The 14,785-nt window shown below is 44.8% G+C and overlaps 1 protein-coding gene across 2 annotated transcripts in view; it reads left to right on the forward strand.

Moving 5' to 3' along the window:
• GUCY1A2 (guanylate cyclase 1 soluble subunit alpha 2) overlaps positions 1 to 14,785 on the forward strand; it is a 154,220-nt gene that overhangs the window by 69,893 nt on the left and 69,542 nt on the right. For both annotated transcript variants that reach the window (XM_083736612.1, XM_083736613.1), the window contains exon 5: positions 8,312 to 8,797. In XM_083736612.1, coding sequence (XP_083592738.1) covers positions 8,312 to 8,797 — 486 coding nt within the window. The remainder of the gene's footprint in view (positions 1 to 8,311; positions 8,798 to 14,785) is intronic.

Raw genomic sequence — 14,785 nt, forward strand, 5'->3', positions numbered from 1 at the left:
TGTATATGATCCAGGCAGGCAGTTCTTTTTTGCTTATTACATGAAGAGTTGGGAAATAGCTCCTGTATTTGGACTAATGTCTTATTCAGCCTCAAGGTTCTCATGAATGTGCTCAAGCTGCTGCATTCTTTATTAGATGCCGTATTCCGTGCTCTGAAACACGATAAGGGGCCTGCATCTTTTCAGAACCCCTGCTTGAAAATCCATTTTCAGAAAGCCAAGCAGGGGTCTGTTTTGTGGGTGCTGCATCACCGGGGAGGCAACCTTTGTTGGCTAATTGGCTCTGCGGTACTTTAATGGTTGTGTTCTTTTATCTTCCATGTTTCTCTTCTTTTCACAGCAAATTGGCTGATGTTTATCAATCCCGTATGTCTCCTCCCTCTCCCTTAATAACAGCTGCTTGCCTTCCTGATGCTGTTCTCTTGCATCGCAGATAAATCAAAAAGGCTAAATTTGCTGTCTTGGGGGTTGGAAGGCTGTTGCACATTGCATAACACCCTGGAGACTTCTATAAATAACTTGAAATTTGTAACGGTAGCTTTTCTGCGGCGAGGAATAATGTCTCTTGACAATTCACTCGGCTGGAAGCTCAAATGGGGGAAGATCAGGCAAAAGGTGACACCTTTTTATGGTGGGGTGGGGGAGAGACCACCAAGAATCTTTATGTCCCCCTGTTAAGCTCACTGCACAAGGTCCTAATCATAGGATCAAAACTGCTGCTTAGCTCAGTTGCCATGTTTATTGCAATGTTCAGGTATGTTACACATAAACAGTCTTCTAGGGCCAAGATAGCATAGGGCCTTCCAGGTAGCAATGGGGAGAAATGTGATTTAGTTTGTATTTAAAGGGGTGCCTATCTAGTTTGCAAGGGAATGGCAACATAGCCGTCCTTCCTAATTTGCTCTTCTCCATATTTTATAATGTAGTTCTCCAGGCAAGGGATGCTTAGAAAAATACATACGCATTGTACACAAAAATGCATAGATTGGTGAAAATAAAATGCATTGTTTTAAGGGAAATTGCAAAAATGTGCATATAGGGCAAAATTACACATGAACGTGTATATTAGGAGAAAATCACACTAAAAAGCTGGGGAGTTTTCACAAGGATTCAAGAAAATACTTGCAAACTGGCATGGAAATGGGGAGAACTTTAGACTAGAAAAATTAGAAACTGAGAGAAACCAAAATTATAATTTATTGCATTTATATCCCAGCTTTCTTCTCCAAGGACCTCAAGGTGGTCACATGGTTCTGTGTGTCTTCATTTAATCCTGTCAGGTAGGTTAGGCTGAGATGCAGTGACTGGCCCTTGGTCACCTAGCGAGCTTCATGGACGATTTGAACTCTGGCTTCCCAGGTCCTAGTCCATTACTCTAACAGTTCTGCCTCACTAGCAGATTTGTTCATCCCTACCTACAGATATTGTTGAACTGTCATCAGCCAAAGCCAGGATGGCCAGTGGTTAGGAATGATGGGAACTGTGGTCCAACAACTTCTGGAGGTCTACAGGTTTTCTAGGTTCCCAATATATGCTTTAGAGTTTAATGGGAGCTCTATCATGCTTGGTGTAGTGTGGGGCTCTTAAAGGATTATCATATTTGATAAATAGGTCTGTAATATCCTTGGAAGTAGAATTGAAAGTCTCCTGTCATGAACTCCTATCATGAATCCTACTCCTGGTCCCCCAAGTTTGGACTACCCAGGCTCTAGGATTGTCAGAGCAAGTGGGGTGGGGTGGTTAAGAGTGGTAGACTCGTAATCCGGTGAACCAGGTTCGCTTCCCTGCTCCTCCACATGGAGCTGCTGGGTGACCTTGGGCAAGTCACACATCTCTGAAGTCTCTCAGCCCCACTCACCCCACAGAGTGTTTGTTGTGGGGGAGGAAGGGAAAGGAGAATGTTAGCTGCTTTGGCTGGGATATCAAATCCAAACTACTACTCCTCCTCCCCCTCCTCCTCCTCCTCCTCCTCCTCTTCTTCTCCTTCTCCTCCTCCTCCTCCTCCTCCTCCTCCTCCTCCTCCTCCTTCTTCTATGAATTCCTCCTTCATGCTGTATCCGAGTCCAAGCTGATGATGATTGATTGGTTAGCCACCTTTTACCCTAAGATGCTTGGGCAGGTTACAACAATTTAAAATACATTGTTGTTGTTGTTGTTGTTTAGTCGTTTAGCTGTGTCCGACTCTTTGTGACCCCATGGACCAGAGCACACCAGGCACTCCTGTCTTCCACTGCCTCCTGCAGTTTGGTCAAACTCATGCTGGTAGCTTTGAGAACACTGTCCAACCATCTTGTCCTCTGTCATCCCCTTTTCCTTGTGCCCTCCATCTTTCCCTGCATCAGGGTCTTTTCCAGGGAGTCTTCTCATGAGGTGGCCAAAGTACTGAAGCCTCAGCTTAACGATCTGTCCTTCCAGTGAGCACTCGGGGCTGATTTCCTTCAGACTGGAGAGGTTTGATCTTCTGGCAGTCCATGGGACTCTACAAAAATGCATTAAGAACAGTTTAAAACAAAGTTAAAAGCAAAGAGCAATTTTCCATACAGATGACCCAATGAGTCAAGCTAGAGATGCCCATTTCAGGTGCTTACAGATATAATGTGTGCAAAGGGCACGATGAAATTACTCTGTAGTGCTATCTTAACAACTGTTATTAGTAATAAGTTTAGATGGCCCTTAACATACACTGAAGGTCAGCTATTGCTTACTCTCAAATTAGGTGTGAGGTTATTACGTGGTTGCAAGGATGATGACTGCAAATGTTTGAAAACCAGGACCTGATGCTAGAGAAGGCTAGAAGATAAAACACGTTGGCATCAAATGAAAGGCTAGTTCTCACAAGGCACAGAAGATCACTTTAAGCTGGGGCGGACCTTTTTCAGCCTGAGGACCATGTTTCCATCAGGGCAACCTTCTGGTGGCCACATTTGGGTTGGACAACCTTCCGGGTGCAGCCAAAGTGGATGGAGCAATGAATTTTACTTTTTCAACTGTAGGCTAGTTCCGATACATGCAGAGCTCTGTAACCTCCAGCAAGGCGAGCAAGAGGTATTATCAGAGTTTAAGTGCACATTACAGCCAGGCTGTGAAGTGGGAATGGTGAGGTCTGAGGGCTAGAGAAAAGTTGTGTGGCTAAGGAGGAGGGAGAGAGAGAGAGAGAGAGAGAGAGAGAGAGAGAGAGAGAGAGAGAGAGAGTGTCCGTCCCAAGGCCCCGAAAGAGTTCTGCAGGGCTGTATTGAGTGCATGGGGGTTGCAGTTATCCATGCCTGCCTTAAATGGTTGCTCCACCATCACTTAAGAGATTCAAGCAGTTGCCTTTATTGAGAGAGAACGAACTCATTTCCTCCTTGACCTTACATTGGTCTCAGAGTAGGAGGAGAGACAAAATAAAAAAAATTCCTTCCAGTAGCACCTTAAAGACCAACTAAGTTAGTTCTTGGTATGAGCTTTCGTGTGCATGCACACTTCTTCAGATACACTGAAACAGAAGTTTCCAGACCCTTCTATATAGTGAGAAGGTGGGGAGGGGTATTACTCAGAAGGGTGGTGGGAATGGGTGATTGGCAGATAGCTGTGATGAGCCTATTGACGACTCTTAACGACTGCAATAGGTCTTACAGGAAAAAGCAAGGAGTGAGAAGGTGAAAAATGGCTTTGTCATGTATAATGAGATAAGAATCCAATGTCTTTGTTCAGACCAGGTCTCTCCATGGTTTTAAGTTTGGTAATAAGTTGCAATTTAGCAGCTTCTCTTTCCAATCTATTTCTGAAATTCCTTTGTAATAGAACAGCCACTTTGAGATCTTGTATAGAATGTCCTGGGAGATTGAAGTGTTCTCCTGCTGGTTTCTCTGTCTTGTGGTTCCTGATGTCCGATTTATGTCCGTTTATCCTTTGGCGTAAGGTTTGGCCTGTTTGTCCAATATAGAGAGCTGAAGGACACTGTTGGCATTTGATGGCATACACAATGTTAGACGATGAGCAATTAAATAGTCCCGAGATGGTATGTGTGATGTAGGAGGAGAGGTAATTCACTGGGTCCATATCTACCCAGCAGTTTAGGAGTCAATGTAAGACATTTAAATCATAATAATTCCAGAATATTGTGACAGAGCACTCCTACACATGTTTATAGTGCACTGCCTAACAAGGTATTTTCTAAATATGGAGGTTCCTCCCCAGTATAATTGAACAAGTTAACTTTGTGAACGTCTCAAGAATTTAAATGGTTGTATCCCCCCATCACACTTTGAAATTTGCCTCTTTCTATTTGATTCCCTTTTCCGTAAATTACTTTTTGTGAGCCTCTCAGTCCTTTGGGATTTGATTTCATGCTGGGAACAATTTTGCAGTGTTATAGTCAAGAACCAGAAAAAAACATGTGAGTACAAACTCTTGTGGAGCAAATGTTCACAGTTACCAGAGTTAATAAGAACTCTAGTTCCAGGTTGACAGAAGATGTTGCAAGTGCAACTTTTATGACACAGCTAAATTTATTATTAAAAATATGTTTGTGTATGGGGAACACTATCTTTTTTTTTTACAGCTTGTTTCTTTTACGCTGTTCCATACCTTGCACATTGAAGGTGTAATAATAAGCAGAAGAGTGGCAGCTAAAAAATAAATACATAAATCATGTTAATACTGGATTAAGTAAAATAATACTGATAATTGTTGTTGTTATTTAGTCATTTAGTCGTGTCCGACTCTTCGTGACCCCATGGACCAGAGCACGTCAGGCACTCCTGTCTTCCACTGTCTCCCACAGTTTGGTCAAACTCATGCTGGTAGCTTCAACAACACTGTCCAACCATCTCGTCCTCTGTCGTCCCCTTCTCCTTGTGTCCTCAATCTTTCCCAACATCAGGGTTTTTTCCAGGCAGCCTTCTCTTCTCATGAGGTGGCCAAAGTACTGGAGCCTCAGCTTCAGGATTTGTCCTTCCAGTGAGCACTCAGGGCTGATTTCCTTAAGAATGGATAGGTTTGATCTTCTAGCAGTCCATGGGACTCTATACTAATTAGTATTAGTATAATACTGATAATACTAATACTAATTAGTATAATACTAATACCCTTTGGCACATGAACAGGGCTGGCCAGGTTTACTCCTCCAACATCCTATTAGTGAGTGTCTCCCATGGCTTGCCGATAACTGAATCCTAGATGTATGTTACCAAAACCAAATGAATGTAAAAATCTTTTAAAGTAGCAGCAGTTTTTCTGCATGAAGCAACAAAACATGAGTAAGCCTGGGAGACACATCAAAACCCAGATTGCAAACTGCTGAGCAAGATTCTTCTGTTCTGCAGAGTTTAAACAGCCTCCTGATGTGCCCTTTTCAAATTATTTACAGATCAAGTACGATATGGTTTTTAAAATAAAAATGAGGTGAGCATTTTAATATCTTGGTGTACCAACAGCTGCTACATCCAGGACCACCTACATGCAGTTATGCTGGATATGCCCTTTACTCCCAACAGATGGGATTAGGAGGACAGTGTGTGAATCAGCCCTCCATCTGGGAATCCCACTTTCAGTCAGCAGGCATTTGCGCTTTCGGGCTGACCCTGTGGCCTAGCACGTGTCTCTCTAACTACATCTTTACATTAAAAAAAACAACTTACAAAAACTGATTAATTCCCTTGCAACTTTGATGGAATCCCTACTTAATTTGCAATTTTCATTGTGTATTTTCTTTCTCTGTGTTTTCTTCGTTTATTTATTTTTTGGGGGGTTGTCTTCTGGTGTAATTTATCAGCATTCTTGAGCATTGTCAGTAGTCCTGAGAATTAGCTACCAGGAAGATCTACCGTATTTTCCCCTCTATAACACGCAGATTTTTTTCTCCTAAAAAGGAAGGGGAAATGTCTGTGCGTGTTATAGAGCGAATGTGTGGTCCCTGGAGCCGACAAATCATGCAAAAATCAAATCCCGGCGCTTCACGGAGAAGGGAAAACTGAAAAGAGGAAGCGGCTGCTTTCCTGCATTCTGCCTCAGGGTCTTACTGCCCACCCTCCTCTGTTTCGTTGCTGAGTTTGCTGAAACGGAACAAAGAGCAGGGAAAGCCCCTCCCCTCCAGGCAAGCTCCGGTACTGCTGGAGGAGAGGGAGAGAGAGGGGGGAAGGGAGAGAGAGGGGGGAGGGGAGGGAGAGAGAGGGGGGAGGGAGAGAGAGAGGGGGAGGGAGGGAGGGAGGGAGGGAGAGAGAAAGAGAGAGAGAGAGAGAGAGAGAGAGAGAGAGATGGCTGGCTTGGGTGGGGGGGGAACTTTTGCCTTTCTTTTCTCCAACCCGTTAAATCCCTCTCCTGCATTCTTAGCCAGCTGCTTCTCTGCACACCCCTCTAATGTCCCTTCTTTGTTTTTCCTTCGCTCCCCACTTAAAATGTGGTTACAAAGCATAGATCCACATGGATCCTCAGGATCTTTGCATTGGGTCACCCCAAATTCACCATCAGATCACATAGCATGCCCATGGCTACAGCCTGCCCCCCCCAAATCACGCACCCACTGTTGCCTGGGGCTGCAATGGTGCAAAAACGTGGTTAAAAAGCATGGATCCACATGGCTCCTCAGGATCTTTGCATTGGGTCACCCCAAATTCACCATCAGATCACATAGCATGTCCATGGCTACAGCCTGCACCAAAAAAATCACGCACCCACTGTTGCCTGGGGCTGCAATGGTGCAAAAACGTGGTTACAAAGCATGGATCCACAGGAATTCTCAGGATTTTGGCATTGGGTCAGCCCAAATTCACCATCAGATCACATGTCTGTGGCCACAGCATGAAGCCCAAAAATGATACATCCACTGTTTCATTCAGAATGTTTTTTCCCTTGTTTTCCTCCTCTAAAAACGATGTGCGTGTTATGGTCAGGTGTGTGTTATAGAGCGAAAAATACGGTATATACAGTTGTACCTTGGATCCTGAATGCCTTTTGAGTCGAACTTTTTTGCCCCTGAACATTGCAAACCAGGACGTGAGTGTTCCGGTTTGCGAACACTCTTTGGAACCCGAATGTCCCACATAGCTTCCATGGCTTCTGATTGGTTGCAAGCCGTGCCTTGGTTTCCGAACGTTTTGGAAGTCAAACACACTTCTGGAATGGATTCCGTTCGAGAACCAAGGTACGACTGTACAGACTTTAGATATACAGAGCATGTATAATGGGCAAATTAGTTGAACCTGTAAGCTGATGTTTATATGTATTACCTGGTGTTAATGTTATAAGATGAACCTTGGAAATAGAGCCCTCCCAAACAGTGGCTGGTTGAGTGGCAGACTCTTCTTCTCTGGAGGTATTAAAGTAGATGCTTGGATGTTCATCTGTCAGGGATTCTGCAATTCCATCCTGCACTGAGCAGAGATTTGATGACCTCCCAAGGTACTTTGTAACTGTAGTTCTGTGCATCTTAGGAAGCACCTTAAAATTCTCCTTTGGAGCTTTGACAGGTTTGAAAGCTTGCTTTGAGATGTCTAGCCATGCATAATTGCTAATATGTATATCAATCAATCAATCAATCAATCAATCAATCAATCTTTATTACGGTCCAGAGACCCAACAAATCGTTACAAAGCAATGCACAATTCAGACAGCCTACCTCCAGGTTAAACAAGCATTTTCTTAAATATAGGGATCATTGGTTCTTGCAACCACCAATATAAACTTCGCCACTGCTAATGTTCTAGTGTTTGTCTGGTCTTCCAACAGGAACCTGACATAGTGAGCCTCTGATTTTCCTGGGAAAGGTACCAGCAAGGGTAATATCAGTTCAGCCCTGGCTTGCTCATATTTTGCACAGTGCAGCAAAATATGTTTTATAGAATCAATGTCTTGAGCACACGAGCAAAGTCTGTCCTGGTAGGGAACTCCTCTCAACCTGCCATCCAACACTGCAGAAGGAAAGACGTTTAGTCTGGCTTTGGTGAACAATTTGGTACGGTCAGGTTTTTCATGTAAGTTGTTAACTTAAAGACATGCCCATATTGTACTCCTACTGCCAGCGGACTACAGACTGCGTATGATCAAGATCGCAAGTCACTGTGTGTATTATCCCATAATCTTTATATATATATATATATATATATATATATATATATATATATATTTATCAGATGTCAAAGCAATAAACAACTACCTGACATTCAGAAGACATCTTAAGGCAGCCCTGTTCAGGGAAGTTTTTAATGTGTGATATTTCAGTGTATTTTTGGTTTCTATGGAAGCCGCCCAGAGTGGCTGGGGAAACCCAGCCAGATGGGCGGGTACAAATAATAAATTACTACTACTACTACTACTTTTGTGTACTTTGCAGGTGATGGAAATCAAAGGACAAATGATTCACGTCCCGGAATCAAACTCCATTTTGTTTTTGGGCTCTCCTTGTGTGGACAAGCTGGATGAGCTCATGGGCCGAGGCCTCCACCTTTCAGACATACCAATTCATGATGCCACCCGCGACGTCATCCTCGTTGGGGAGCAGGCCAAAGCCCAGGACGGTTTGAAGAAACGGATGGACAAGCTGAAGGCAACGCTGGAACAAACACATCAAGCCCTGGAAGAAGAGAAGAAGAAAACAGTGGATCTCCTTATTTCCATCTTCCCGGAAGAAGTGGCTCAGCAGCTGTGGCAAGGCCAGCAAGTTCAGGCCAGGAAGTTTGACGATGTCACCATGCTCTTTTCTGACATAGTTGGCTTCACGGCGGTCTGCGCCCAGTGCACTCCCATGCAGGTGATCAGCATGCTCAACGAGCTCTACACGCGATTTGACCATCAGTGTGGATTCCTGGATATCTATAAGGTAACACCCTTCAGCTCCCTCTGGCCCTATTAAACTCCTCTAGACAATAGCATAGTAAGGATATTGTTTTCTCAGTAAAATAAAGGTTGGTCTAGATGACTGGTAGTGATCACTTGGCAGTTGGCTTGGGCTGGACGGGACAATTTTGGTATGGTATGAACTAGTGGACTAAGCAATTGTATTTCTACTGACGGAATTGTTACTCTCACTGCAGATTGAGGTTGGAATGAGGAGTCAGAGATTGTGGCAACTTTAAACTTAATAGGCTAAATGCTGGGAAGATTCATGGAGCTGTATGGCACTTACTTACGAAACCATCAGTTGTGGAGGCATGGAAGAAGGAAATGTTGAGAGAGGCTGTGTTTGGGGTGCTGGTTATATAATGCATAGCTGTCAACCGTCCCTTATTTGGTGGGAAAGTCCCTTATCCCAGCGCTGTGTCCCGCTGCTGTCCCTTATTGATGATGTCCCTTAAACTTCCCGGGTTTCAAAGGAAGCAGCTCTTCTCCCTCCCTTCCTGCTGGCCAGGGAGGAGGGAGGCTCCAGCTGTGTTGCTTGGCTGCGTGGCTCACCCAATAAGGCGTCTAAGAACGACTGGGGGGTGGAGCTTGCATGCCTTGTGCCGATCAAATCAGCTGCGTTGCCTGGGGACTCGCCTTTGGTCAGCGCTTCCCAGCAGAGAGGTGACGGTGGTTTTCCTTGCTGCATCTCCTTTGCCGGGTTGCTGCGCTGTGGGAACCACCACTTGAGGCTTCGTTTGCCTGCTGGTTGCGCTTTCTGGCTTTGGCTTGGAGGGGCTCAGAAGTTGAACATACCTGTGCTTGGAAAATCCCTTATTTTGGCTGCTGATCCCTTATTTTCGAGGCTGCTGGTCCCTTATTTTCAAATCTGTAAGTTGACAGCTATGATATAATGTGAGGTGGAAGTGTCCAAGTCCATTGTTTTTCAGTGGCAGGAGCCCTCATGGGAGTTGATGAGAGACAGTTTTTCTTAAGGCAGTCCTCTTTGGAGGAAAAAGGACTGGAGACTTGTAGCATCTTATGTTTATTTAATACATATGTTGAGCCCGTAGTAGTGGGGTACTTAACAATCGTGTAACTACATATGTTGAGCCATCTCAAAATCCAGCCAGCTTTCAGTACAGAAAAAATATAGCTTGTCTAATCCCTCAAAAAAAATAAGATCCAAGTCGTCGCAGGCAAATGTTTTTCACCCCACCCCCAAACTTTCCAGGTGATTGTTATTTCTAAGTACTTGACAGCTTGATGCAAATAATTTCTCGCTGTAGATAATTATCCATCAATCAGCTTCCTTTGTCCATAGTTCCAGCATGCTTAGGAGGCAAGGAAATTCCTTCAAGGTTTGCATGATAGGGGAAAAAAATGATTGTAAACCAATTGAGGATGAGCCTTGCCATATTTTAAGATATTATAATTTAAAATATTTGGATGTTGCCTTCTAAGTACCGAGTCCAACATAAACAAGTACGGAGGGATTTGAGGAGGCTGTTTAAAGGAGGTAAACCTTTTTTTTTCTGGCTCCAAAGGGCCACACTTTGAACACTACATAAAAATAAATAAATCACAAGCTATCCGCTCCCTTCATCCCCTAACCGCACTGAAGCTTAATTGCATTCTGTTTACATCCTTGCCGTATGGTGTTTTTTATTTCCCACCGCTGTAGTTGAGCCTCCCTAATCCATATTCATGCAGGGAGTTTCTTGAACAGAAAACCAAGGTTTTATCGTTCTAGTGACTGCGAACAGCGAAGGCCACTGGCATTTCTCTCTCTGCTATGGATGGCCACATTTATCAGCAGCTGCCCGACTGGACCCCAAATCACTGTAAATAATCCATTTGCTGCTATCCATCACTCTCTGCAGCCTCACCTTGAAAACTTGTGCTGTCCTTCAGGTTTTGGTGTCTTCTGCTTTGCAATGTGCTTTGTTTAAGGCACTGTGGAAGGTAATGCTTAAATCTAGCAGGCTTGTCTTAAGCTTGTGTTAGGATCACTCAGGGCTCTGGTTCCGGCAAAGCATCAATCTCATGAGTTCCCATAGGGAGTTTCTGGTGCCAGTCATGTGAACGAATGAAAGGTCTGTGAGCTTGAAATTGCTGCATTGCACTTCAAAACCGGGGGGCGGGGGCGGGGGGAGGGATGGCATAGAAACAGACATTTGCTTGACACACCACCTCTTTGATCCTTTTCACAGCTTGGGTTCACTTGTGGGATCAACTCTTTGGTCTCTGATGAAGAGATTGCAGTAAAGTTTCTTCCAGAAGGGCCAATAGTTTATGGCAGAAAGTGGATGGGATCCAAGAAAAGCATGTAAAGAATTAGGTGGGGTTGCATTTCTCAACAATTAGCAGCTCTGCACTGCCTGACAAGCCACTTCTGAAACAGAGGGAATTTTCAAAAACAGTCACTGATGTGGCCCAGAGCGCTCTGCTATTTCATTCCCAGTCATGAACTGGGGTGCCAGCTGCTACTACTGTGATGAATGCTGGGGTGTGGTAGGACCTGTTATTCTTACTATATCACTAGATGATAATTTTATCATTTCTGTCTTGCATGCCGTTTTTAAATTAGCTTTTACCGCCTTTTGTTGTTGTTGTTTAGTCATTTAGTCGTGTCCGACTCTTCGTGACCCCATGGACCAGAGCACACCAGGCACTCCTGTCTTCCACTGCCTCCCGCAGTTTGGTCAGACTCATGCTGGTAGCTTCGAGAACACTATCCAACCATCTCATCCTCTGTCATCCCCTTCTCCTTGTGCCCTCCATCTTTCCCAGCATCAGGGTCTTTTCCAGGGAGTCTTCTCTTCTCATGAGGTGGCCAAAATACTGGAGCCTCAGCTTCAGGATCTGTCCTTCCAGTGAGCACTCAGGGCTGATTTCCTTAAGAATGGAGAGGTTTGATCTTCTGGCAGTCCATGGGACTCTCCAGCACCACAATTCAAAAGCATCAACCAAAAGCATTTTTGTTTTTTTGCTGTTATATGCGTGTTACCCCGCCCCGCTATGCCCCCTTAATATAAACTTCTTAGTATATATTTGGTTGGAGAAGTGGGTGACAAAATCTGGAGAAGTAGATGAATTTGACTTAGTGAATTGTTTCAGGACATGCAGCTTAGGGTGAACCAAATCAATTTTCCTTCCCATTGCCGCCTGAGTACTAGAAATAGGGTAGGGGCACGGGTGGCTCTGTGGTCTAAATTACTGAGCCTCTTGGGCTTGCCGATCGGAAGGTTGGCGGTTCAAATCCCCGCAAAGGGGTGAGCTCCTGTTGCTCTGTCCCAGCTCCTGCCAACCTAGCAGTTTGAAAGCACGCCAGTGCAAGTAGATAAATAGGTACCGCTGTGGTGGGAAGGTAAAGGACGTTTCTGTGCACTCTGGCACTCATCACGGTCCTCCGTGCACCAGTGGTGATTGAGTCATGCTGGCCACATGACCCGGAAAACTGTCTATGGACAAACGCCGGCTCCATCGGCCTGAAAGTGAGATGAGCGACGCAACCTCATAGTTGCCTTTGACTGGACTTAACCGTTCAGGGGTCCTTTACCTTTTTTACCTTACTGGAAACATGGGATGGTTCTCTCTCTCTCTCTCTCTCTCTCTCTCTCTGAATCAGGGACACTTTACCCCAGAGTCCCTATTTTTATGTCACAGGTATAATGAAATGAATTATGAATGCTGACTATCCATTAGAATTCCTGGAGGTTGGATCCAATGCTGTACCAAGGGGATTCCATTGGCACAATGGTACTCCTGGTTTTTTCACTCTCCCCACCCCTTGCCCTCATCTGCTCTTGAGGATCCCCCAACCCTCTGGAGCTAATTTTGAAGTTGAATGGGGGCGGGCTGGAGGGGATAGGAGATGAATAGTAATTTGTGTTGCATGCATGGAGCTCCCTTGCACCAATGTAGCTGCAGGGCTATAAACGCCCCTATGTAAAGTCACATTGTTTATTTTTTCATAAAACAGGATCATCATCTTGCATAAGTAGCTTAAAATACCTGAAACAACCCTACAAACCACCAGACGTATAGTTGCATAGATGAGTGTTATGTACAGCTTTTCAAATGTGTTGAAGCAGAGCAGGTTTCATATATTTATTTTATTTATTGATTGAAATATTTGTAACCTGGCTTATATCAGATTGATCTCAGGATTGGGGGGGCATCAGAACTCATTTAGAGCAGTTATTGCATTGAAAAAGCAAATCAAACATTGCGTCAAGAAAATGTGTGGCATTGAAAATAATGATTAAAAGAGATTGGCGCAAGCGTGAAACAAAGGTTAAACCAGACATCTTCAGATTCTGGTTTGTAGGTCTTAAAGCACTTGCTGGCATGGAGGTGGCTCGCCTTTTTGTTTCCTGCTGCTAAATTACACATTAAACGACATCTAAAAATATACTTCCCTGATGTTATTCTCCTATGTAAGTAATTGGTGTAGTTGCTATAGAGATATTAGATTATCACAAAGGAGATGGCTTACGTGATAGCAAAGGGGAGGAGAGATCATGTATGAGCCATAATCTACGCTCTTCTCTCTCTCTTTTTACAAAAATGCATGTAAGCAAGCTGAAGATTACGTATGCAATGCAGTCCTGTACGGGTCTACTCAGGATACAGCCATGTTGAGTGCAGTGGAACTTGCTACGTAAATGGTCATAGAATTGCTGCTTAATTCACTGTTGCTAGAAGCAACTTGAAATGGAGAGCTTCAGTTTTCACAGAACATTTTGAATTACTGTGTTAACTTGCCCCAGAGTTGAGCAGAAGCTCCTCTTAACTTTTTTCTTCTTCACGTTTTCTGCCAAAGAAAGGATTCCCTTTAGTCATTCCTTCTCAGCATCCCTTACGGAACTGTTTGCTTATTCATTTACCGCTGTGTCCTCAGTGAGGCCATCGCATAGCTAAAGCTGATTGAGAGGAATACTGTCCCATTCACTACATGAAACCTGATTTGATCGTCTATATGGTTAAGCCATGTTGCTGCAAAGATTAAGCCAGGGAGGCGGGTGGCGCTGTGGGTTAAACCACAGAGTCTAGGACTTGCCGATCAGAAGGTCGGCGGTTCGAATCCCCGCGACGGGGTGAGCTCCCATTGCTCGGTCCCAGCTCCTGCCCATCAAGCAGTTCGAAAGCACATCAAGTGTAAGTAGATAAATAGGTACCACTCTGGCGGGAAGGTAAACACCGTTTCCATGCACTGCTCTGGTTCGCCAGAAGTGGCTTAGTCATGCTGGCCACATGACCCGGAAGCTGTACACCGGCTCCCTCGGTCAATAAAGCGAGATGAGCGCCGCAACCCCAGAGTCGGCCACGACTGGACCTAACAGTCAGGGGCCCCTTTACCTTTTTATGGTTAAGCCAAGAAGGCAAAGGAAGCAGCAACAATGTTTAGATGGGCAGGAATAGAGCAGAAAAGGGCTGGCACATGTAATGATGCTGTTTGAGGGAGAGCTGATGTTGCCTCCCCTCTGCAGCAACTGTGGTCATGCTGAGGCTCTCAAGAGCATTACATACAACCGTGTTTTGCTCTGATGAAGGACCCAGGGGAACATAGGGTCTTCCCAGGCCATGGCGGGGTAGGAGAGTGCTTGCTCTGCTTCCACTTTGCCGCAGTGGTAGAAAATACCCTTTCAACTTCAACAGCAGGAAACTGTCAATCTTGTAAAGTTTAACAGCAATATTTGCTCATTTGCAAAGCGGCAGCAGCACAGGCACTCCCTGGGGCTGCCCCTCTCAATATGTGCCACTCTGAAGAAGGACCCTCCCAGGGTGTGGCTGACCCACTGCCAGAGAGCCCTGTAGGAGTGCTGTGAATGGCTTTGCTGCAGTAGCAAGGTGGCGGCAGCTCTCCTAGACCTCAATAGTGGCAGGTAAGCAACTGGGCTGGAAAGGGTGGGGGGCAGAAATCATACCTCCTTTTGTTCTGACTGGGGCTGGTCCACACTTTCACTTGTCCTGTGCCTAGAAA

Source organism: Podarcis gaigeae (genome assembly GCF_964106915.1).
Source record: "Podarcis gaigeae genome assembly, chromosome: 4".
In the NCBI taxonomy this organism is placed as follows: Eukaryota; Metazoa; Chordata; class Lepidosauria; order Squamata; family Lacertidae; genus Podarcis; species Podarcis gaigeae.